Below are 26,758 nucleotides of genomic sequence, written 5' to 3'. Positions count from 1 at the left end.
CCAGGCCATAGCCACTTGGACTGGAAAGGAGCGGCCATGTCCTGCGGTGCACTTACTTCATGGACAGGTTAAGTACATAGAATTACTAGACCAAGTAACTTGTGTCGATTGTTGTTGTACACATTTCTCACGTAGATAGAACGATGCCAGTCCATAAAGGCATCTGGGCGTAAGAGTATTGATCTTAAAATTAAATTCTTGCTGTAACCCGCAGCCAATGCAATTCCCTCCAATGTGTGGAAATGTGTTCCTTCCTGGATACATCTTTAACAATGTGAACAGCATCGTTCTGCAGAATCTGTAATCTTTGAATACAGCCCTTACTAGCAGCACTCAATAGAGCGCTGCAGTAATCAAGCCTCTGCATTATAGTTGCTCTTACCAGTGTTGTACAGTTTTTAGTAGAAACATATGGCTTAACTAGCCACAACAATCTCGGATCATAGTGAGATTTTTCACCACATTTTTTTCACATGGACACATACAAGTCACAAGAACCTACCACGCATGCGTGTGACCTCTGGGCATCTGGGGACCCGATTATGACCCCACAGTGCAATAGAAAGAACTCCAGAGGGGACCGGCCTCGGAAAGGCAGGCACGGTGGTGACTGAGTGGGTTACTTGCAGGGATCAGGGGGGGCAACTCGCCCCAGTTCTTGCACTAGCAAGGGCCTCACAGAGGGATCTATTGCCACACCCTTGCACACATTGGGGGGTAAAGGGGAGCAGGGGCTTGCATTCGCCATCACCCTCCAGCAGTGGGAGGGAGTGCGTGTGATGCAGGCAGGAGCCGCTGACTGTGGTGCCAGGTCAATGAAAACGCTGTTGCTGTTATTAGTCCCAGTTCTGAGGCCGGAGCAAATGTAGTTTCTTCACGAGGGCTCAAAACCACCAATCTTCAGCCATTGTATTGGGGCACGCATTGCAGTGCAACTCCAGGGACTGTACGTGCGCTGCCCCAGTGCTGGCGCAAATGCATGACAAGTCTTCCCCCAGGGATACTTTGAAAAAGACTCCCAAGATTTTAACTTTATTTGCTACATCAATACGATGGTTATCAATGGAGAACCCCAAGTGCTGGGCTCCCAACTTAGCTCTTTCCTGAACTGAGCCAAAAATAATAAACTCAGTCTTTGCGCCCCTGAGGCAAAGCCAGTCAGTTGTCATAAAATCTTGAATTGTCTCATAAATATGATAAATGTTCTCAGCATCCTTGTCATAGTTTCCACTCAGCTCAATAATGAGCGGAGTGTCTTCGGCATAATTAGTGAATTGCGCTCCCATGTTCTAAAGTAGATCACAGGAGGAGCGGATATACACATTAAAAAGTGCCAGAGAAAGGCAAGCACCTTGGGGTACACCATCAGTAATCAAAGCTGACTCCGAGGTAGCATTCCCCCAGTACATTTCTGACTTCCTATTTCTAAGAAATTACTTAATCCATTCTATGGCTTCTCCAGAACAATACCCTCACCCGAAAGAGTAGTAATAAGCTTCTCATGATCCACAAGGTCAAAGGCTGATGATAAACCTAAAAACATCAGCAGCCCCGATTTGCTTTTATCAACAATATTCATCATATGAGTTTGCAGGTCCACTAAAGCACTGCCATGGTAAAACCTAAAGCCTGATTGTCTAGGATGTAAGATAGCTGCAACGTCCAGATGTCCTTGAAGTTGCACAGTAGCAAATGTATTGACTATGTTTAACAGGAATGGAACATTCATTATAGGTCTCAGACTTCTATGTTTCTTAGGATCCTGGCTAGGTTTAATTCAAATGAGTAACTACCACATTTTGTATATTATCTGGGACGATGTTATGAGCAAAGGTAGCATTAGTGAAACGTGTTAAGAATGGAGTAAATAACTCAACATTATTGAGAATTGTTAGACGGGATTGCATCACAAGAGCATGCTGTAGGATGCATCTTCCTCAGTATGCTCTCCATTTGACACCCCAAAATAGGCTGAAATCTAAACAATGGCTTAGCAGGTTGCAGGGAAATGACATTACTCATGTTGCTTGTAATCTTAAAATGACTGTTTTAATCTTGTCTGCAAATACTAGCTGAACTGCAGTACAATCAGCATTAGTAGGGATGAATAGATCTAACTGAACATGGGGTGTTTCTACTTTCCTGAGAATGTCAAACAACTTGTTTGTGTCACTTCCGAATTCTTCAGTCTGAGTGTTAAACACATTTCGTTTGGCTTCATATATCTTGTTCCTATATAGTTTTCTAGTGATTTCCAGATAACAATGTTTTCTTCTGTATTGTCTTTTACCCAATTGCTTTCTGCTCTTCTTTTTTCTTTTTTACGAATAGTAAGGGCACATTGAAATCTATTCTGATAGTTAGATCTTTCTCTAAATAACTTTAGTTTCCTGAAAGCCACTCAATCTTAGAGTGCAATCAGATAATGTGCATAGTTAGCTGCCAATGTATGTGGAGAGTCTGAATCTGAAGTGGCTTAACCATACAGTTTTCTCATTCTCGCACATCTGCATTAGTCAAATGTCTACAAATAACCTTTTTAAGCATGTTCTTTTTTGAGCTAGCTCGGTCAGCAGTATGAGTACAGAATTGACAAAACAGTGGTCAGACCAGACACATGGTCTAATGTCTAGGGGACTAAGGTGAATTTAAAGTTCCCCTATGCACAATGACAAATTATTCAGAAAACACTAGCCCTTTCTAATGAAACCTCCATCTGACACCTTTTCCAACTCCAATGCAGTATGCAGTTCCTGGGGTGTGTTCTCCTATGGCAAATGTGCTTACTTCTGAACTAATAATAACTTGAGGGACCAATGAGTTGGTAAACATAAACGAGATTCTGATAATGATGCAAGTACAAGGACATTGAATTGAATTGCACCAGCGGATTAAGGTGATTCTGACATCTTTCGTGAAGAAGTGTGTTGAGCTCAAACTCTCCCTCAATTTAGGGAACACAAAATCCATGGCATTCAGATGTAAGTTAGCGAAACAACAACTTATAATGATTAGTATTGAGGGAACTGTGCTTGAGCAAGTGTCATTTTTTGATTATTTGGGGGTTAGATTTAATGAATATGGGTTTTGGTCCTTCAATTAACAAATAAAGTACTAATCTAAATATTGGGGTGGGATTTTGAGTTCCCACAACCGCCATGGCAGGAGAGCTACTTCACCTGCAATTGAATTATAGAGGAAGCAGGCCATACTGTCTGCCTTTTATGGAGCAGATATGTGGGGCTATGTGAGTATCTCAAATCTAGCTAATGAAGAGTACCTATTTCTGTGGAAATTGTATTTTCTATCCCGAGGGACCCAACTGCCCTTACCCATATGGAGGTTGATCTGGCATCAATTGCCAATGAGATAATGATGAAACCATTGGTTTATTGGCTAAGACTGTTGTGCAACCCATGGCTGGAGCTATATTGTGATGCCATTGTACATTTTCTCAGACTGACTTGAAGGAAGAGCTTACAGTGGGCATTCATGTAAAGAAAACCTTGGCCAGTCTGAATGAGCAAGATCGTTGGAGCAATCTCAAGCTATCCCAAGCTCATTAGTAAAGTAGCCCTAACTATGGTTAAGAAAGCTATAATCTCCCATAAAAGAGAAACTATGGTCAGTGATTGTCATAAATTGAAGTTGATAGACAAATACCTTGGGAGAAAGTTCGAATTTGACATTGAGCCATAATTAGATTATATTTAACCATCATATGCGCAAGTCATATTTTGACGTTCGCTTGGGCACCTGAGGTTAGCCTCATATACAAAATCTTGCGGTTGTGGTAGTACAGACCTATGCCCACTATGTAATTTGGATGTGGAGACCGTGTTTCATTTTCTATTCTTCTGCACATGCCTAAAAAGGTTGAGGGGTCATTATTTAATGCCTATCCTGACGTCGGTTAGTGTAACAACTGCCATTGACTTCCCCCCCAGACACAGATGCTGTTATATCAGTGGCTACGTTTATTTACCGGGCCTGGTTTAAAAGACAACTTGCTTCTTTGCATGGTTTAAATTGACCAACACATATATACCAGGTTGCGATAACTTTTTGCCCCTGGATAGGCTTTTTTCTAAAGTATTCGAAGTGCTGCGAGTTATCTCTCCCTTTGTTGATTATATTTAGTTTTGTTTGGGGTTGTGAATGACTCCTAATGGTGCTATTCCTCACATTTGGCTGACATTGTAATATGTTGATTGAGTAATGTTTTCATCTATGTTATTACTGTGAAATATTGCATTTGTTCTCTCTTGTTGTTTTGAATGTATATTGATATTGATATTTTATTTCTATCGTGCTCGTACACAAGTGTTTCAGAGCACGACAAGGCAAGGGAGGGGAACAGGGGAGAACAAAACAGAGATCTTACTAGGCCCAGTGACATTGAGAACGCGCAAGTGCATAGGAAATGGGGAGGGGAAAAGTGCATGGAAGGGGGGGAGAAGTGGAAAATGCGAAGCAGGGGAGAAACATATAAATAATAAAGGCAACAAACAGTGGTAGTGCAGCCAGCAATTTGCAAGTGCAAGGTTTAAGGTAGCAGACAGGGTAGGTATGATAAGTGCAGGAAGAAAAAGGGCATTTATATGATGTTCTTGTATGGCCTCAGGCTGAATAAAGAATATTTGGATTGATTGATTGATTGAATTGTCAGTATTACAAAATCTCCAAGTACCATATAACCCATATAAAATATCATATGTGAAGCTTCATGTGCTTTGTTGGATAGCTGCTTACATGAACACTTGCAGTTCTGGACTCCCTCTAGGTGATTTCAATTACCCCCAATGATAAATAGCTATCATTCTTTCCCCAAAATTTCTCAATGCTTCTCTATAATATTATCAACCAAATAGGTGGAACCATACACATGTAGATTTAGCAATGTGTACCCCTTCTGGAGCTGTTTTCAATACTATTGATAGTTACAACATGCTCAATTCTTTGGGAAATTAGTTTTGGGGCATTAATGCTGGAGGTGAGTTTGCAATTTCAGACCATCCTGACATCTCCCTAGAATTGGACCTTGTTGCAGGGGAAGAGACAACAACTACTTGAAGGCTGAGCTCACCTATGCTGTCTGATGAAGAGTTTGTAGAGAAAGTTACATTTTTTATAGAGGAGAATGTGCACTTGGTGTGTGCTTTTCATGTGTTTTGGGATGCCCTTGAGGCTTTCATTAAAGGTGGGTTATACATTATGCATAGGGGTTGTAGAACACGAGAAGAGATGAACAAATGAAGTTGGAAGTCACACAGAAAAATATATTGGAGGCTAAACACGTATACCATAGGGAGACAAATAATACATTTAAATGTTTCTTGACATAAGAAGCAGGGTTTGACATATTCTTCCCTATAAAGGATGTCTGTGAGTTTGGAGATTTAGAAGGCAGGCTGTTATTGACACTTCTAAAATGGTGGACAATAAAAGATGGTGGTTTGTACTTCAAGTGGCAAAATGGTTGCAGTGACGAATAACACTGGCCTACTAGTTAAACTTGTGTGCAGCTGATTGCGTTCCAAAGGATAACATTTTGCATGATTTCCTTACCAACCTTTATAGTCCTACATTTTGGGTAGGTGATCATGATGCTCTTGATAGAAAGATTGTTGTTGATGAAAACTAGTTAGATCGAACAAGTGACCTGGGGTAAATGGCTTGCTGGTAGATTTGTATATGAAATATGCGCATGTCATCTTTGCAGTTATGCATAGGATGTATGCATGGTGGAAGTCCGAGATCCATGAGGAGGCTGTAATTCCTGTGATTCTGAAACCAATTGAGCCCACAACCATTGAAATCCCTGCTCAGTTCAGACCTGAAATTCATGACTATGATATACACATAAAGGTTGAATGGCATGATGCTGAAGCTCATTTACGACCATCAAGTACAAATCATATGAGAATATGAAGGCCATGATAATAAGAGAGAATTGCTGGACATGAATTCTTCACAAGAACAACCCGAAAGATTAAGTGGGTGTAACTTTCATGCTAAAAAAGAGTTTGACTAGGAGGAGTGGTAATGTCTCTCATATACCTTGTCAGTGTTTCCTTCAGACCTATCTTGCTCACATTATTCAGAGCAATACCTGTAAATATACTTGTGTGAGTGGATGCTAATGACTAATTGCTGAGCCAATACAGCTCCAGAGGTGTACAAGTCAAGGTTGACTGCTATCTGCATACCTGCAGTAATTCAGGCCAAGGGAAGCATTGTGGGTCTGAAGTGTTGTGTATCCAAAGTTTTATTGTATGCTGATGACCTCCTAGTTATTCTATCCTGTGTGGAAAGTATTGCCCTGGTCCATTTCTGAACTGCTTGAATCATTTGGAAGAGTGTGCTTTGAATTTTTCCATCCTCTTACTCTTGCCACAGAGTGACTGGATCACATACCTCAGGAATGGGGTTTCTTACTAGAGATACTGACCCTGGTTCAGTGTGGTTACACATTGGTTGGGGATGATGTAGCTTCTCCAACCAAGTTTAAAGCTGTTCCAGGAAGCGTATGTAGCTTTCTTCATTGTCTCATATTATCTTCGAATACAAGAGTGTGGATGCGTAAATGAGAGACAACTACGTACTGCATGGAGAAGCTCCTTTGTAGGATAATCATGCTTTGCAATTCAGAAATATGAAGCTGAGATGGGATTCCTAAATCAAGGCAGGAATCCTTAAAATAAGTGATGTCTGAGTGGATAATGATCTGCTCTCTTTTGAAATACTGAAGAATAAATACAATGTAGCACAGTCTAATAATGAAACTTATCAGATCTGATTAAGAGGATTGTTCGAGTACTTCAAGTATCATTATACTAGGCCCCACTCTACGTAACCTTTGTATGTTTCACCCCCTGTCAGCTTCCACACGAAAACATGGGAAAGGGGAGATATTTATTTTCTGCTTTGGGAATAGGAATTTGGTGAGTGACTTGTAGGAGGAGGTTGGACAAAGGCTTGTGCAACTATTCAATTAATGGAGGTTCATAGAAGCATAATGCTGCCTCAACAGAAAGGCGTCTGTAGTATTTTCTAGACCAAGGTAACAATGCCATAGTGGAAACTAAGTGCCTCCAACATGTGTTGGGCTTGTAGGAGTCATTTGGGTATACACCTTCACCTACTTTGGGAGTGCAACCTTGTGGAGGACTTCTGGAACAATTACATCACCCACTTTGAGTTGGTTGTTGGCTGTGTTTTCCTATATGTTCAATCTTCCTGATCTTTGGTGCCTCCCTAATGGAGGCAGGTGGTTTGTGTATCATGACTTGGTTTTGGCAAAGAAAGAAATCCTGAAGTTATGGAAGTCATCTAGGAAATAATTAAGTGAATAATGCATTGAATGCTTGAGTAAGCTGCCTGTGAGGGAAAAGATTTCACATGACCGAAGCAACTGCCAAAGGAAAAATGTGGATTTATAGACACCCATTAATGGTATTAATGCTTAGCTCTTCTCTTCTGCACTACTCTAGTGTACCCACTTTTGTAAATTAGTATCCATATTTGTCTCCCTCCTCCATTTGACACCCACCTAGAGCGCTAGTGTAACACTTTGTGTCCTATTTATAAAGTATCAGATTAGTAGTTTTATGTCCAGTTGTGGATTGTTGTGCATTGTTGTTGTGCAAGCTAAGGTAACCTTAGCTTGGTCTGCAGCCCATTAATCCCATCTTAGATGGTGACATTGGCTATCAGGTTGTGATACGTTAATTGTTGTTGCTACTGGAATGCATTATTATATAGGGGTCCCATGACATTGGATTTAGTGTGCTTTCATTATTATTATGTTGTATAGACCGCCTGTTTTTGGACTTGCTCTTTAATCTGTATTGTTCTTTTGCGCAATAAAAAGTGTTTCAAAAAAGAAAAACATGAGTGTTGTGTAATAAGGGCCTGTGATGTTTACAGATACGTGATACTGATTTTGGCGGCTGTATGATCATGTTTTTGATATTATTGGGTCACTACAGAACTAACCATTCAGGGATTGCCTTATACAGGTGTTGGGTGGGGTGTTCATGGCCAACATTTAATAGTGTGTTTAGGTTGGCTGCATAGTTGGTCACAATGCTTTTGAGGGGTTGGTTGGCTTGCCAGGAGTTTGTAGTACTTGGTGGAGCCGATTGTATGCTTTGTTGTAGCAAATATGGGCCAATGAGTGAAAGCACCTCTAATGAGAATGTACATGGCCCAATACCTTGCTCTATGGGATGGTGACTATTCAGGAGGATCTACAATCATGTTTCAGCTATTTTGCCCCATCAGAGTACAAATACCCATTGGCATACTATTTGAGTTTCACTGAGTCAGGTGTGGCTGAGGTGCAGGTGTGGCTGAGGTGCAGTATCATTCTAGACACACAAGAGACTCACATCTTTATTACCCTCACTAACGTGTGGTGAGGCATAGTAAGTGTGTGTTTGTCTAATGGCCAGTCAGTGATGCTTGTTTGGTAGAAATCCAAGAGCTAGGTGATATGGTCTGGATATTTGGACACTGTAGGCTCTATAGAGTAGATATCATTGAAATTCATTTATTTAAAGGCTCAAGATGCAGTCTTAGCTGATCGGTGGATGGGCTGGAAGGCTGGGTATTGGAGAAATGTGCCTGTATACCGGTACTGGATGGCTGAGAGCTGGAATCTGATGTTTTCATGTGGTGTCAGTGAGTGCTAAGATTTGATTACCAAGATTTTTAAAGGATGTAAATTAGATATTGGAACCTGCATATTGAATGTTTAACATATGGATTATAATGACAATTAGTTGTTTCGTATAGACAATCCTACCACAGTAGTTGCCATTATTCACATAAGTAAATACCAGGTGGCCCTGTTAACCAGATTAATCATACTCTATTTCTTAACCAAGTGAGGACAGAAGGCTCAGGTAGTGCAAATCTCAATAATTTCCCAAATGATCACACCTTCTGTGGATGTCTATCCAGTCGTTATGGGTATCTTGTGATCTCAATTCACAAGTACATGAAATGTACCCATTCACAAAATTGTCCACAGTCACCTTCAAAATGCTTATCTGTATATACTCAGCAGAACCTCAACAATAATGGTCTCCATTCTTCATATGAATACTGCTTCAAAAGGTTTCTCTGCATAGAAATATTACTGCTATTCTCTGAAATGCAGATCAGACACCATGACATTTCAATGTGTACCAGGACGGCTGCAGCTACCTATTGAATGTAGGAGGGTCTGGATTATATGGTGGATCTGGACCTAAATAAAGGCTACTGTACATTTTGGAGATGTTAGAGCTCTAGAGATTGGATGATTGCATGCTGGAGGTGTGGATGCTGATATTATCTAATTTGAAGTGTGGAATTTAAAGCAATCAATGTTGAGATTTGATATCAGGGATTGGGATGTTTTTTCTGACACTTATGAGCTGGAAATTAGATGCATGTTTTCTCTGCTGTCCTGTTTCGAAGGTAGAAATAATGGGAAGAGGCTGTCTCCTGTTTTTTGGTTTGAAAACTTGTTGGAACAGGGATTGTTTGGATGGATGAGTGCTGAGTGCTGATAAAGATGTTCAAAGGATGCACATTAAATGTTTGAGTGTTCTCAGAATTCTGTATTTGGGGCAGGGGACATTGAAGGGTGTGTACCTGAGGCATGGACATTTTAGTGGAAGGATTTGTAGCTATGGGTTTATCAAGGACATTTCCACATATCTATTTGTTTAAACTCTACTGCATGAACATCTTCTTGATATATTTTTTATCCCAGCAACAATGTCGGAGAATTGGAGGGAGCCTTGTGTCCATTACCAATCGCTGTCTCAACCACAAAATCCAGCGACTAGTCCGTCATATGAACAGATGCATTTCACAAGTCTGGATTGGACTCCTTAGGCATGGCAGTGTAAGAAAGAAATCAAAGACAATCCTCTCCAGCTGACAATTATCTGCACAATAATTGTTCGCTGTCTATGTCTTAAAGTATGTTTTTCACTCCTGGATGCTTCCACCATCACCTCACCTGATAATATCATGTGTATCCTCCTACGTCTTTTTCTCTCTGTCCCTTTCTACATCTCTTTATCTCTGTGTTTGTAAATTAGACTCTGCACTTACTAACTCTAATTCTTTCTTCTCTGCCCCATAATTGTTGCCATCCCTCAGTTTTGCCAATAATTTATAGTACTCCTCAATTACCTCACATCGCTCTATCTCTCATTTTGTTTTTTGTTGCCTTCCCTTTCTCTATGTATTGCATCTTTGCCCCAACCCCTTCTCGCTTTCACTAGGTCTTGATTGCTTTCTAGTTGTATAGCTCTTGGTGTTTCTTTCTTTAATGCACCCTTTATTTACCACTATTCTGTCCTAGTTTGCCTTTCTTACTTCACTCTCTCTAAAGAATCTTAGCTACATAATTACTGTATGTCTCTATTTCTCCCTAGCTCCACATGTATTCATTCAATAAATAATAAAAATAAAAAGGTAAAAAATAAAAATAAATTAAATAAAAATTAATAAAAAATAAAGGAGGGTATCAAATTACAGTCACTAATCATATGGGTAACTAAAAGGTAGATGGAAAGCTATGCAACACGGAAGGAATAATCAGAAAACAGTTTGAGAGAAATACATTTACTCTGACAAAGTTTACTTCAGGAATTGATTGTAGGCATGCTAGGCCATTGAGTCCAGCTAATCTTTCAACTGTTAACTTTCAGCCATGGCTCTTGAACAATATTATAAACTGTATGAGTAAAACCAATATTCCTGTATTTCCTACCTGATCCAGAAACCACAAGAACTTAGATGTTCTGAAGTACCAAAACAAAGAACCCTCACGATTAAAAAGGGGACAAAGAATTCATCAGTAATGTGGCTGTGGGATTATTACATTGGCAAAGATGTGAAACAATAAAAATACACAATATAAAAAAGGTTGGTTTAAACATGTGTTCTAAAATCAGCAAGGCATGTATTAATAGTGTACTTCCTAATCGCTGTTTTATTGCCTTGTTTGGTTTCTGAATTAGAATAAAGGTGACCTTTTTCACTTTGCCAAACTAACATCAAAAAGGAAAAACTACCTTTGCACACAATTCAGCCCACAAGATTCTTAATTTTTTCTAGCACTCTAGTTCAACAAGAGTTTTTTATCAGGACTAACGCATGACTTTACACCAAAACCAATTGGTGACCTATGATTCACATTCTTTATTGTGCACAAGGGTCTGCCGTGCTGATAGATGGGGCTATCCCACCCAGGTCCTTAGCTCAGCTCTGGCTGCACACTTCACGGCAAAAACCCAAGACATCCTTTCCTATCTCCCTTCCACACCACATCATACACCAACACCTCTGGAGGCTCCCTTGGTGCCTCCTCCACTTCTCATCTCTTCTCTCACTCCCATCACGCCTGATGAGGTCACCAGACAAGTCTGGTCTATGAAGGCCTCCTCCAAACAGGTGGACCTCTGCCCCTCCAAACCATTAAGGACAACACTGACTCCCTCTCTCCAGCCTTGGCTGATCTCTGCAATCTCTCTTTGCCACTGGAGTTTTTCCAACTTCTCTTAAGCACTGCCTTGTTCACCCTCGGTTTAAGAAACCCTATGCCGACCCCTCCATTCTGGCAAACGACCGTCCCATCTTTATCCCCCCTTTCCAGGGCAAACTCCTGGAGACGCTGGCTATCTCTCAGCTCACCTCCCACACTGAATCTGTTGGTTGCCTCCACAACCATGAGTCTGGCTTCAGAGCATCCACAGGCACGGAAACTGCTCTTCTGAACACCCATGAAGTTATGCTCTCAAATCTCAATACTAACACTCCCTCTGTCCTCATTCTTCTTGACCTCTCCTCTGCCTTTGACACGGTAAACCACAACATTCTGATACCACGTGTCTGTGACACCCTGGGAATCACAGGTCAGGCTCTGCCATGGTTAACCTCTTTCCTTTCCGACCGCCCATCCCAGCTGGAATTTGGCCCTTTCTGTCTACTATCACTGTTTCAACCTGTGGCGTTCCCCAGGGTTTTAACCTATCCCCCTTGTTCTTCAATGTCTACATGGCTGCCCTGGCATGTGTTATTGCCACTTTCATCTCTAACTTCCAGTGTTATGCAGATGACACTGAACTCTCCCACAGGCTACCCTCAGCCACCTCCTCTACCTCGCTCATATCTGACTGTCTGTCCACAATTCAGGAATGGTGGGCTGCAAACGACCTCTGCCTCAACGCCAGTAAGACTGAGATCATTCACATTGGGACTTCTGCTCCCACTCTCTCACTCTGGCCAGCCTCCCTTGGCCCTGTGCCCGCACCCACCTGTGAGGCAAAAAACCTTGGGGTCATCTTTGACTCCACTCACATTTTGGACATTTCCTAAAAGTTCAACTACCAGCTGTACCTTCTCAGAAGTACTCTTCCTTTTCTCACCTTCCCCCAGTGGCTCACCGTCTCCAGATCCCTGGTTCTCTCAAGGCTGGATTACTGCAACAGCCTCTTTCTCAACCTCCCTGCCTCTGCTGTGCACCATCTGCAACTCATCCAGAACAGAACTGCAAGACTTATCCTTGTCCTCACGCCTGGGACTGCGTCTCTCTGGTGCTAACATCCCTCCACTGGCTCCCTGTGGCTGCAAGGATCAAGTGCAAGACCCTCTGCATTGTCCAAAAGGCTTTCTGGGGCATGGGACCTACCTATCTGCAACAATACCTACCTAAATACTGTCCCTCCCGAGCCCTCCGCTCATCTACCTCCAACCTTCTGCAAGTGAGCTGGTTCTCCAAGCACAGACTTGGATGGATATCTTTATCCTCAGCAGGGGCCTCCCTCTGGAATAGCCTCCCTGCCCCTCCGTCTTGAGACTGATCGTCTTAAGTTCCAGAAACTCTTAAGACATTCCTCTTCTCCTCTTCCTTCTCTCTCCCTCTACCCTTTCTCTCCGCTCTATCCCTCTCTCCCTCCTATTCCACACAGCTTGCTGACTGGCCTCCGGGTGTACTTCAGAGTCACACTGGTCTCTGGCACCCTCGCCAGTCCTCTTGCACTTGCCTCCGGGCCTGCACTTGCCTCATCGCTACTGCACTTGGTCAATGACCCATGAGAGTGGCATCTCTCAGCACATACCCCAGTTTTTGACTGACTGGGTGCACTTGGTCCCCCCAGCACTTGTCCCCCCTCTCCTGTACATCTATGCACCTGCACAATCTGAACGTGCCATGTCTTGAAGATCGTCTATCTATCTTCCCGGTCTCCCCTTCTTGTATGGTGACACCTCAATGCACTTGTTAAAACTGAAGAATCGGAGTCAGACCTATTTGTTGTTATCTACACTGTTAATTGTATTATATGCACCTACTCTGCCTGTGCAGACTTGTATCATTCTGAAATTCAAGGGCTCTGAATGACTGTTGTTTTTTCCCCCTTGTTCCCGTCTTTATAAATTAGAAATATCGTCTGGGCAGATGATACAAGAATAATCTAGTACACAAAACACACCGTTCCACAGCACATTCTCCGTTAAAGTTAATTATAGCTACTGATCTTTATTAAGATAATGACACAACTACATAAACAATCCATAATTCTACTTTTTACTAAACACATTTCCTTTCTACCCATGATGTCACTCTGTCATATTCAGTGGAGCTAGTTGACTTAATCACATTTCTCTTTTCCTACTTTCCTTCTTGGCAACTTAAATTTCAACCTCAAACCCTTGCTTTATTCTCCTCTGATAAACTCTGTCTTGGACTTTGTGTTCTTTTACCCCCTCTTTCTTACTCTATCTGTCTGTCTCGCTCTCCCTCGCTGTCTCTCTATCTTTTTAATTGTCTCTTTCTCTCCCTTTTCTCTCTATCTCTCTGTCGTGCTCTCTCTCACTACCCCTTTTCTGGTACTTAATGTTCCATTGTTTATGCTCCTTTATTTCTCATCTTCCTAATCCGTAGAACCTCCTCCATCTTTTATTCTCTTCCTATTCCCTATTTTACTTATGTCTCTACCTCTGCTTTTCTTCCTTCCTGTCCCTTAATCTGACCTTTGCTTCATATCTCTCCCATGCCCATTCCTTCAATCCACCCTTTCTCACTGACATCATTTATCGGGTACTATTTCTCTCATTACTTTTCCATTTGTCTCTCCCTCTATCTGTCTCTCTCTCTCTCGACCTACCCAATTCTTTCTCTTCAGATCTTTGCTTGTTCATCATGTTTCTTCTGTCACCACAGCCTCCTATTCCTTTGCTCATTGTCTCGTTTATTCAGGCGCCCCGTCCTCTCTCAATATTACTTTCACTTTTTCTGTATTTTTCTCCTCTCATTCTCTCTCTCTCTCCCTCTCTCTCTCTGTCTCTCTCTCTCTCCGTCTTTCTCTCTCTCTCTATCTCTCTCTCTCTCCCTGAATCACACACACACCCTGTAGTTGTGCTGTGGTACATCCCATCCTCTCTCTACTCTCTACATGTTCTCTTTTGGCTCCCATGCTCCCTGATCCTCTTCTATCAGCCTGTACATGTTTTTCTCATTTGAACAGTTTATTCCTCTTATGTTTTTTGTCCTCGGTCACTCTCCTATTTCCACCCTCTCTCTGTTAATCAGCCTTCACCTCCTAATTTTGCTTCTCCCACTCCCTTTTTTACAGGGCCTTCTTTCTCATTAATTTACAACTTCCCTCATGTATGTGCATTGTATATTTGTCCCTCCTTTGATAGGATGGTTTGCTTGAATTGTATATTTATATTTAAACGTCTTTCCTGTGTTTTATTTCAGTGCATTCATTATCATAACATCAACGGATCACGTTCTAGGTACAGGAACTGGGCCTGTGGACAACCTATGCGTGGAAGAAATTGTGCAACTCTCAACATCTGCAGTGAGTGTTGCGAAGAGGAGAGAGAGAGGGAGCGAGAGAGAGAGAGACATACAGGCACATGAGAGGCACACGAACATACTGGCTGGGGAGAGAGAGAGAAAAAATAAATGTATCAATCAATGATAGATAGATGATTGCCAGAGCAATGTGTGCATAACCAGGACATGATCAAGGTGATGAAGCATACGAGAAAAGCAGCAGTGTTGCAAGAAACTGCAAATAATATAATTCAAGTGGTATTTCTGAAGTACCACTGTTAATATGTTAGGAATACCCTTGCATATGTAGGATTTTCAGAAATGCCTGCAATAGAAGTGGTATTTACCTTTTACAGTATTCATGATTAAACCCAAGAGGTTGTTGAAGGCAGAAAATTAACATTATTGGCTCTGAGTGAGCAACACACACGCCACATTTTTGTGAATAGTACTTAAAAGCAGAGAATCGCAGTGTCTACACCACATGAAATGCATATATGTGGCATTACTCTTCGGTGACAAACAGGGAGGAAAAATCCCAGACTTGGTTTGAGGCAAAAGATTACCATTACGTCTTAGTATCTGATTGTACAACACATGTGGTATCTATTTTGTAAAATCTAACGTACAGGACATCATCCCAATGGCCACCTCACATGGCATGTATGCATGTGGCATTTGTTGTCAAAAATCCCAGAGATGATTAAAGGTAGCAAAATGCCACCAATGAAAAGTAACTGGTTGTGCAATTACCTTGCCGTCTTTCTGTCAGGTATACTAGGTAAGAATGTATCCCAGTGACCACTTCAATTAACATTTGTTGTCAGTGACTACTGGTGTGGAGTCAGGATATTGCCATTCAGTGGCTGTAACATAGGTTGGAATACACATGACATCTTCTTGGCGAATAGCGTTTGGGAGGGGAGAGTTCCAGTGATCAATTTTATTCACATACACACATATGAACTTTGTTGGCAGTGACCACTAGGTTGGAAGACATCACTGAGTTAGTTCAAGGCAGAGAAAACCAATTCAGGAGCTCTAACCGACTGTGCAGCATATGTCCCATTCTTTATGCGAGTAGTAATAAAGAGGAAGTAATACTAGTGCTCGTCTCACACGACATACATTCATGTGTTGTCAGTGAAAAGAGACAGGTGAAATTTCAAGTTAGTTGGAGACAGCAGATTAGCATTCAGTAGTTGTAACTGAGTGTATTAACCCAACTACTTTGCCCACTGTATCTCCTTTCTCTGTGCTCATCCTTGAAACCTCTACGCTACACTCCAGGCCATGCTGTACTCCCCACCATCATATTATATCTATTTGCCTACTAGCTAAAACCTTGCCCTATATTTTTACCAAAACATATCTAAAATTTAGGGCAACCTATCTACTCTCCTCTCTCTACTTCATAACCCTTTATTTGCCCCCATCCCCACTTCCTCCTCCTGCATTCACTCTTCTACCCCACCTCATCGTTTGCACTGTCTTCCATTCTCAGGATTGCCAACGCCTAATGCTTCTTGGTTGATCCCTTTGCCCCAAAACCCATCAAGTAGATTTTCCAATTGACTGCTTATGTTACTTCTCCATCTTCAGCCTCTACCTTCCACTGGAAATGTTCCTGCTTGATTCAAAGTAGCCATAATATTATCTATCCTAAAGAGGCCCTGTGCAAACCCTAACTTCCCTGACAACTACCGACCTACCCCATTACTCTACAATTCTGGGATGTATCACCCTTAACAGGCTAACTAACTATGGATGATCGTTTTAATCCCCTTCACTCTGTTTTCCACAGGTGACATTGCAACTATACAACGTTGACCTTTGTATCTCTCGCATTCTCATTCTTCTGTACCTATCCGCTCCCTTTGTTAAAGTTGAACCCCCCCCCCCTTCTTTCCTGCTAACCTCTCTAACCTCAAACTCCAGGTCACCACTTTCACCTGGAATGGCTCTAACCTTTCTGACTGTCCCTGCTCTATTTCTGGGAACATGGGAACCTCTAATCCTATTCATCTCCCAGTAGGTGTCCATCAAGGATCTGTCCTAGGCCATCCGCTCTTCACACTCTACACCTCTACCCTCGACAAACATATCTCCTCAAGTAATATTGAGAGAGAATAAGAGGCTATAGTGACAGAAGAAACATGACGAACAGGGAAATATGTGAAGAGAAAATGTTGGCTAGATAGAAGGGACAGAGAGACAGATGGGAAAGTAATGAGAGAAATAGTACTCCAGAGATAATATCAGTGTGAAAGGGTGGAGTGAAGGATGGAGCATGAGAGAGATATGTTGAGGGAGATGAAGGAAGAAAAGCTTATGCATCAGAGACACAAGTAAAACATGGAATAGGAGGACAATGAAAGATGGTGGAGGTTCTACAGATTAGCAAGATGTGAAAGAAAGGAGGAGAAACAATGGAACATGAAAAGAAACCGAGCAAGAGGAAAAAGGTAGTGAGAGAGAGCGAGAGAGGGAGAGAGACATAGAGAAAGAGAAGGAGGAATCTGGGAAAGCCAGAGGGGCTCCATACTGTGGTCTCATTGCATAGCAAGGGCAGCAACATGGGGACTACATTTCTCATAATCCTTTTGTTTTCCCGACACCACACCAGAACTACAACTATACATCCCATACCCTCCTTTCACCGGAACCCATTAGCAGACCTGACTAAAGTGCAGGGGGAGCAAACCCTTCCCTATCAGGAAATTGGCATGGGTCCTGTTAAATTTAGAACAGCACATTATAACTATAGGAATGCTGCCAAAGCCCAAAATCCATTTCCACTGTCCCCAGCTGAGTTTTTTTAAAGTTTGCAGAATCCACCTTCCCATATTTCAATCAATGAGTTTCAAACACTGCAGGATCTGCAGATCCAGTCCTAAGTCCTCAGATCACAAAAATAACAACATCGCTAGTATAAGTAGATGAATCACATCTCTGGTCCCACAACACCCCAGCAAGCATTTTCATAGTCCTGAAGTTACCAATTCAACATAATGATTTAGAGGTGCAGAAAACAGGCAGACAATGTAAGAGGGTTCAGTCCAGTAAAATCCAAGATGGTGGCCCCACCTCAATTCAACTGTTAATTAGCACCACTTCCTGTGACTCCCACCTACAACAGAGTCACAAGAAGGAAGTACTTTCAATCAATCACAAAGCAGTCCTTCCCAAAGGCTAAAGGAACAAACTAGCACCTTGAGAGCCAGCCTATGGTAGCAGCCGAGATGTATAGAAAGTCACTCAGCCCAAGCAAGAATGTGGATGTTGGAGAGTAAGAAGCATTTGTAGAGAACTGGCAGGTGAGGGGAGGAAGTACTGCAGAGGTGAAAGGAGGAGACTGGAGAGGCACAGAATGGTGGAGGAGGAATGGTGAGGAGAGATGGGGGAGGAAGAGTTGAAGGAGATGATAGTACATCATGCTGAGGAAGTAAAGCAGGAGTAGAAAGTAGCTCTGGGGGAGAGTTGAGATACTATGAAAAGAGGCACGGCCCAAGCCAGAATGTGAGTTGCTGAAGAGCAAGAAGTAGAGTGTTTGCAGAGAGCTGGCAAGTGAGAGGAGTTAGCGATGCAGGGGTGAGAGGAGGAGACTGACAAGGCAGAGAGTGGTGGAGGGGGAAAGCTTAGGAGGTAATGGGCAAAAGATTAAGGAAGGTGGTAGTACAACAGTTGTTGAACTCCAGGAATTAAGGGACGGAATCCTGATGGGTTTTCAGGGTATCCTTCCTTAATATTCATGAGAAAAAATGTCTGCATTAGAATCATTATATGCACCTTGTTCTCATATATATTAATGAGGGCTATCCTGAAAATCCAACATGTTCCGGCCCTCAAGTCCTGTTTCGAGCCTCGAGTCCTGAAGTTCAAAAACCCTGTCATAGAGCATCAAGTGGAGAAAGGAGGTGAATCTGATTCCAGGCAACAGGTGCAAATTATCACCTTTAAAGGCAGCCCATGGAAGGAGACAAGACACTGTAAATAGAGACACAGCCCAAGTCATAGTGTGGGTTGTTATATAGAAGAGAGGACGATGCAGACGCAATGTGGAGGCAAATTGAGGAGAAAGGAAAAACAGGGAGTGGTGGTGGAAGAATGCTGAGGAGCTAGAGGGGGAGAAGGTTTTGAAGGCAGCCGGTAACTGACAGAGGTGAAGTTAAGGAGGAGCAGGCCACACAAAAGGAGGAAGGAAGCAGAGTTAAGCAGGAAGTGATGGCAGAACAAGTGGAAAAAGGAGATAAAGTTAAGGAGGCACCTATAGTGCAGAAGGAGGAGGTGTAGTTAGGAAGGAGATGGAAGGAACAACAGGAGAAGGAATTAGAGCTAGTTAAGAAAGGGGTGAATGAACAAGAAATAGAGGTAATACATTTAAGGAGGAGGTGGTAGAGCATCAAATGAAGTAAGTAGGTGAAGTTAAAACCAGAAAGAGAGGGACTGGACTAGGGGTGAGCTCCTGCTCAGAAGGGCTGGAGCTGAAGCTGGGTGGAGGAACAAAGCTGTGAGAAGGGATCTCCAAATGCAAACCTCCCTATGAGAAAGGGCCAGAGACCGTGATACTCAATCCTTTTGATTTTCTAAACACTTTGTCTACATCAATAGCAAAGAGTGGTGGAGGGGGAAAGCTTAGGAGGTAACGGGGCAAAAGATTAAGGAATGTGGTAGTACAACAGTTGTTGAACTCCAGGAATTAAGGGACAGAATCCTGATGGGTTTTCAGGGTATCCTTCCTTAATATTCATGAGAAAAAATGTCTGTATTAGAATCATTATATGCACCTTGTTCTCATATATATTAATGAGGGCTATCCTGAAAATCCAACATGTTCCGGCCCTCAAGTCCTGTTTCGAGCCTCGAGTCCTGAAGTTCAAAAACCCTGTCATAGAGCATCAAGTGGAGAAAGGAGGTGAATCTGATTCCAGGCAACAGGTGCAAATTATCACCTTTAAAGGCAGCCCATGGAAGGAGAAAAGACACTGTAAATAGAGACACAGCCCAAGTCATAGTGTGGGTTGTTATATAGAAGAGAGGACGATGCAGACGCAATGTGGAGGCAAATTGAGGAGAAAGGAAAAACAGGGAGTGGTGGTGGAAGAATGCTGAGGAGCTAGAGGGGGAGAAGGTTTTGAAGGCAGCCGGTAACTGACAGAGGTGAAGTTAAGGAGGAGCAAGCCACACAAAAGGAGGAAGGAAGCAGAGTTAAGCAGGAAGTGATGGCAGAACAAGTGGAAAAGGGAGATAAAGTTAAGGAGGCACCTATAGTGCCGAAGGAGGAGGTGTAGTTAGGAAGGAGATGGAAGGAACAACAGGAGGAGGAATTAGAGCTAGTTAAGAAAGGGGTGAATGAACAAGAAATAGAGGTAATACATTTAAGGAGGAGGTGGTAGAGCATCAAATGAAGGAAGTAGGTGAAGTTAAAACCAGAAAGAGAGGGACTGGACTAGGGGTGAGCTCCTGCTCAGAAGGGCTGGAGCTGAAGCTGGGTGGAGGAACAAAGCTGTGAGAAGGGATCTACAAATGCAAACCTCCCTATGAGAAAGGGCCAGAGACCGTGATACTCAATCCTTTTGATTTTCTAAACACTTTGTCTACATCAATAGCAAAGCTGTTAGGAATAGACATATCAACAGCAAAGGGGTGCCAAGACCTAAACATGTAGTATCTGGTCAAAGTGAAAACCAGTATGCCAGAGACTTTTAGTTATCTTAGAAGATTCTTTAAGAAGGAACCTTTATATTGTTCAATAAAAACACATGTACTAGAAAACATTTCCATATCCAAACACCACCTGCTCCCATCTAGTTCACATATGAACTCACACACATATCACTCACAGGCACATAAGCATAATCTCTGTCTTTTGCTTTTCATCTTCCCTCTCACACACATATGTACATGCACATCTGTCAGGTAGAATTTCACTTTCCCTCCATATTCTATGGACCACCACACGGTTTGCTGTTGGTTTTCGACCTTGCCTGACATTTTACAAAGGTGTGAAGCCTCCAGCTACACTTCCCTTGCCTTTTGCTCATTTGTTATGGGGAAACTGACTATTCCTTCAGACTGTCAGTACTGGGAAACTATGTTTCCATTTTTTCTTTTTACTTTATACCTTCTTTGGTAACATTTTAACATGCACACAGTGTCTTACAATGCTATAATATGGGGATATTTCTGTGTACCCCAGACTCTTAACTATAGGATTTTTGGTTACTTTTTAATGTGCCTAAATACAAGCTGGTGGCAGCAGATAGCTTTTTACAATTTTTACCAGTTTGACTATTAACTGTGGCTAGTGTCCAAAGATTGCTTTGCCACAAAATGTTTTGCTCGTTCTTTGGCCATTTTGTACTTTGGCCTTATTCCTTTCCTGCCTTCTCAGGTGAGGAAATCTTTAATATAGTCATGCATTTGCACGGGAAAGCTGCTGCTTTCCTAGGCTAGTGCATACCATTTGTGTGTGGTCCCAGGAAGTTGGTTGGGACTGTCTGTTCCCAATCCACAAACTGGTGCCACTGAGCCTGGTGTGCATGCATGAGTTAGCCCCACAGGGGTCCCTGATTGGACCATTGCTGGTTGAGTGGGTGATGCAGATCCTTTCTATTGGAGGGCTGAGTTTGATCACTCACTTGAATTTAAGAGAAGACAGGAGTCCTGCAGCCATTCCAGCAGATCAGAAATGGAGCCAGGAATCCTGTGTAGCTGTATAGCAGACTGAATACCCGAGGACCCGAGGACAACTTCTGAAGAAGCTGGTGACCTTTCCTGCACTGTCCTGGTGAAGCACTGCTGGACTACCTGATCTCAGAAGTCCCTTGTTGGTCATTTACCCCTGGACTGGTGGGACTAACCAGTCTCAACGCCTTCTCATGATCCAGCAGCCTGGAGCCTTTAAAAGTGTCCCTGAATCACACCGTGGACTGACCAGCTCTGAATTGTGCTACCATGCCAGAAGCATCAGTGTTCTTGTTTTCATCTCGAACAACAGTGGTCACTAGCTTGTTCTACACATCGCCTTCCTACCAAGTTTCAGCTTCTCAGCATCAAGGGATTCTGTCCTGGAAGTCAGTTTTTATTCATGAATGGAAATACACCTGCTATTGTCTGTGTGCCGTGACTGTCACTGGACTGGCCTTCCCCTATCTGGTAGAGTGTCCTGAAGAGCCATTGGTGCCTGCTGCTTTTCCTCTTTGGAAAATGGTTGCACTGAGCTCTTGGACCCAACTGGACTCATCCTTGCACCCACATCTCCTGGGCATCTTCTATTGGATACAACGTTGGGAAAACCTATATTCAGCTACTCCCATCCACCCTTCCAAATCCTTTGGGAAAATCAAAGTATGGGTGGTGAGTAGTCACAATACTTCCCAGTGCTACATTCTAAAGTGTTGTGAACAACTTTGAATTATTCTATTCTTTCGCTTTTTAAATGTTTACCTAAAAAGCTGCTCTATGAGATAGATAAAGTAATTTGCATAACTGTAAAGTCCTTTTGATCCCTTCTCACCGCCACAAGAAATCCTCCTGCCTTTGTCCCCTCTCCTAAAGGAACATTGTGAACTTGTGGGCACAAAGCCCCATTCAATTCAGGGGCTGGACTTATAATAAAGTTAGGGCTTCTATTGTTGTGGACTGGCGCTCTCGTTGCATAACAACTTAGCTTTGTTTCAGGTGTTTACCTGAATTGTATGCATTTCTAAAACCAAAGGTGACTGCATATATGTGATAATGTATTCATTTTTCATAGTGAATTTTGGGCCTACAATAAATAAAGTATTTTTGTACTTACCTGTCTAAGTAGAATCATTGTGCATTTCACTGTGTGGACTCGTTGTAAACCCCTGGCCCCACTCACCTCTCCTGAGGCTAAGGCTTGACTACTCTCCACGCTTACCTTGATTGGGTTTAGCTAACCTCTCTCCCCTGTTCACATAACTAGGATGGCCTCCTAAAATATGTCCACCAGGCCAGATTTGAGAAATCCATCTTAACAACATAAACACACACTCACAAGCAAAGAGGCAGATCAATATTCACTTCAATGGTGTAGGCATGTACACATATGCACTTAAATGCACAAAGGCACAGTAGCATGCATTGATACACACCTATACACTAATACACCCAGAACTATGAAATGAAAGAGACATCCACTGACATCGACTCCGATGTGCACACACACACAAAGCCATGCACATACACAAACATTTGGGTGTGCTAAACAATTGAATACTTAATGTTCAGCTAATGTCATCTTGTTATACCACACTGCTGAGTGAAGAGCAAGTGCAAGAGTTGCCAGGCCAGAGTTATAACCACCATGCAATGTGTTCATTGGCAATTTAGCGGAAAGTTAGTGTTGACAACTGTGGAATATGACTTCCCCTAAAAGAGCACATTGACTGGGCAGCACCCACATCCATGTGAATGCAAAAGGCAATTATAATGGGCAGAGTGGACCCCCACTAATCGTTTACATGACTAAGAACCACCAATGTGGCATTAGCTGGCTAATGCTGTGTTCAGATTGACTATATCGTCAGACTCATTATATATTTTTTCAGGCAGTTTTTGGATGGCTGTAACAATCTGATTTTCCGGGCCCGGGCTCTGTAGCATATTAGGGGTTATTTCTTATTGGATTACATTAGAGGTAGTTATGGCATTATCACTAGTTGAAGGGTGCAGTGTAATTTTGGCCATTTAGGCCATTGTGGCTATGAGATAGCACAGATTTCCGATGGCAACCCCAGGCTCTGTCCCACACTATAGAGTCAAACAACTCCCATGTAGGCAGAAGAAGCTCTCGCATTCGATAGTGTTTAAGTATCGTAAAACCGCCACTTGCAACACCACCTTGCGTGCTCGATCTGTGGATGCATGAGAGATACAGACTTCTTTGGTGGTGCACACCAGCGTAGGAAACGGGCCGGAACAAGACGGAGCAGTGGTCTGGCAAAAAATGTCTTGCTGGAGCTCCGTTCTGTCCTCTACACGAGCGTTCAGAACATGCAGTACTGGAGCTTGCATACAGAAACTGCTGAAGCCTCACATACAGTTTTGCAGCTGTTGAAACTGGTATACATGTCCTGCATTTTACAGGCATCTTTTTATTAGGGTGAATATTGTGACCAATCAAAACAGATCATTAATCGCTTAAAAGGTTTTCTTGATAAGACATATTTAACATTTTAAATTGTGGACATACTGCATTTTGCTTCGTGCAAATCGCCAGGATTGGATTCTATGCGGAGATACTGTGTTGCGCAACCTGGCCCCGTCCCTTCCTTCCCAAAGCCCCGCTCCTCCTAAGAAGTGACGGATCCCCCAATAAATGTTTTCCATTACCAGCATCACAGTACAACATATGGGGGGGTGATTAATGGATTATTTGCGCCGAAAAAAACTGATTTGTGCGCCATTCTGCCCGCAAATCCCCATGTGTTAAACAGGGATTTGCGGGCAGAATGGCGCACACATCCCGTTTTCTTCGGTGCAAAGAATCCATGAATCAGGGCCACAATCTCATCAATTACAAGCCTCAACTAGCATCATAGTTATTTCAATAGATGCAATAGCTCTGCAAGAAAGCTAATTCTTTCACTTGAAAAACTTAAAATACTTAAAAGCTTGTAGATCTTTATGTGTACCTTACACTTTCTTCAAGCTCTGGATAGTCAAGAATTGTAATTCTTGTTTTTAATCTTAAAAGTCCTTAAAAATGCGTGAATGCTTGGTAGAATTGTATATAGAGAGGGCCACTGCTATGTCCATTTCCGGAAAAAACAATCTGATTCCCCTCTACTAGCTAGTTTCTTGTGTGCCTTCCATAGCACATCACGCCCCTCCACTCCCCCGACCCCACACCCCCACCGTCAGAGCATGCCTTCCTAATCTCATGCCATAGGCTGTCCCTCCCAGGTTCCTGACATTTTCTGGTTGAGCAGGGCCTTGCACTCCAACAGCAAACATACACTACTAAACATAATACCATCAAATCAACATTAGAGACCTCGAGTATACCAACACACTGCTCCCACCTTCTCACTGATTAGTGCCATGTTTTCATCACAGACTTCCATAACACTGCCTGGCCAAAACCTCTCCCGGGTTCTCAGATTACGCTTACGAAAGACATGCCAGTCATCGCCGTTCTGTTTCTTGTGTCTCTGCAGGTGGAAAATGGACGTCAGTTTACTGCAATCAGAGAATGCCCTTCGTTTGCAGAGTGTGAAGAGAATTCATTGCCCTTGGGCAGTGTGGTGACGCTCTGCTATTGTGGACTGAAGACCCTGTGCTGCAGACTCGGGTCAGCTGCTGAAAGCGATGCACGAGACCCCACTGATGGCCCTTTTTCCTTGCGTTTCGACATACGCCACGTTTCTTTCTGTATCTATGCTTATGTTCTATCACCTTTCAGGATGAAGACGGTGTTTTCGCCTTACTTGTTTAATCTTTTCAATGTGCCTCATCACGAGTTGGGCGGTAACGCTGGCGCTATTAGTGCCGGCGGTTAATAGCCCTACCGCCAAACCCCCCTAATAGCGCTGGATCACGGGTTTGGCGGAACGGGTATTGCCCATTCCCTACTGAGCCCATTCAGGAATTCCCCATTCCCCATTGGGCTCAATGGGAAATTTTCGCGCTCTTACCGACGGAGGATTTCCCGCCGGCGGTAATAGCGTAAAATTTCGGCGGATTTCCCCCCAGCTCAGACCTGGGGGGGAAATCTGCCAAACCCGTGATTTAGCGGACCCTTCACATTTAAGGGTTACCACCAAACTCGTGATGAGGCCCAATGTATTAAAGAGTGAAAGCATAACATGCTTTTTTCAATTTTTGTCTCCATAATTGCAGTTTTGTAATTGCCTAAATAATCTCCACTCTTGCCAACCCCCACGACTTGATACAGACCTCTGTTTAGATGGCACTTACACTGCCACCAGATCCCATTCCCAAATGTACAATATTGTTCACTTTTGTATCGCCATCTTTCTTGCCACGCAATAAAGCTTCATGCATTCAGCAGACAGACTACGATGGACGTTTTGTTCAGGTTGATATAGCAATATTATGTCTTTGTTTGTTTTCTCCAATGGGCTCTGTGTGTCTTTTTTTTTTCCTTTTTTTTTCTCATTAGATGATACACAGGTCTCCCAACTGTGATGGCATGCTAAATGCTGATATCTGGACCAGGTGCAAAGCTGTGTGCCAGAGTCCATATTCGTTCCAAGTATGTTAACATTTGCACCAGAAGGTTTAAGTGGTTTGAATGCTACTCGGCCTGGCCACTAAGGAAAGCAACACACTGTAGTCGGCTCCCTCCAGGTTAAAACAAGCATTGCAAAAGCCAGTAGGTGTGTATATAAATTACAACAGACAAAAACAATATGCTTCCATAAAGCAATACTTGTTTTTCTAAGGCAACCATAATCACAAAATACTTATTTATGTATGTACATTTATATACAGAAGGAACAGTGCTCTTATGATCACAAAATAATGTACAATAGATAAGAAATCTAATTTGACGTGAAGCACTAAGCCTCTTACAATGGGGTGAGTTTGAGAGACAGTCTGAACAGGTTTTGGAGGGGAGTAAATGGAACAGTCACTGGGACAATACATAAGTGGACATACATAGATTAAGGATAACGAACATTGGACATTTTACAGCCAGCTATGCTCGGGATTTGACCATTATGGGTGAAGTGCTGGAGTGGAAGCAGTGAGGGACAGAGGGCTGCTAGAGGCGAGGCAACAATGTTAGCTAGGAGGTAGATGAGAGGTAGGTCCAGAGGGTAACTTGGAGGTGAGGAGGTAGGCTTTTAGTTTGGTTTTGAAAATATCTGTGCAGAATGTTTCTCGGATGTCCACAGGAAGCAAATTCCATAC

The 26,758-nt window shown here is 42.6% G+C and overlaps 1 protein-coding gene across 1 annotated transcript in view; it reads left to right on the top strand.

Annotated features, from left to right (window-relative positions):
• LOC138467996 (bone marrow proteoglycan-like) overlaps positions 1-25,891 on the top strand; it is an 85,674-nt gene extending 59,783 nt beyond the window's left edge. The window contains exons 4-6 of the mRNA XM_069608356.1: positions 9,767-9,901; positions 14,771-14,873; positions 25,039-25,891. Of these exons, the coding sequence (XP_069464457.1) occupies positions 9,767-9,901; positions 14,771-14,873; positions 25,039-25,097 (297 nt within the window). The 3' untranslated portion in view covers positions 25,098-25,891. The remainder of the gene's footprint in view (positions 1-9,766; positions 9,902-14,770; positions 14,874-25,038) is intronic.
• Positions 25,892-26,758: the final 867 nt, after the last annotated feature.

Source organism: Ambystoma mexicanum, chromosome 4q (assembly GCF_040938575.1).
Source record: "Ambystoma mexicanum isolate Mex_15411 chromosome 4q, UKY_AmexF1_1, whole genome shotgun sequence".
Lineage (NCBI taxonomy): Eukaryota > Metazoa > Chordata > Amphibia > Caudata > Ambystomatidae > Ambystoma > Ambystoma mexicanum.
This window is presented reverse-complemented; position numbering and strand designations above follow the sequence as displayed.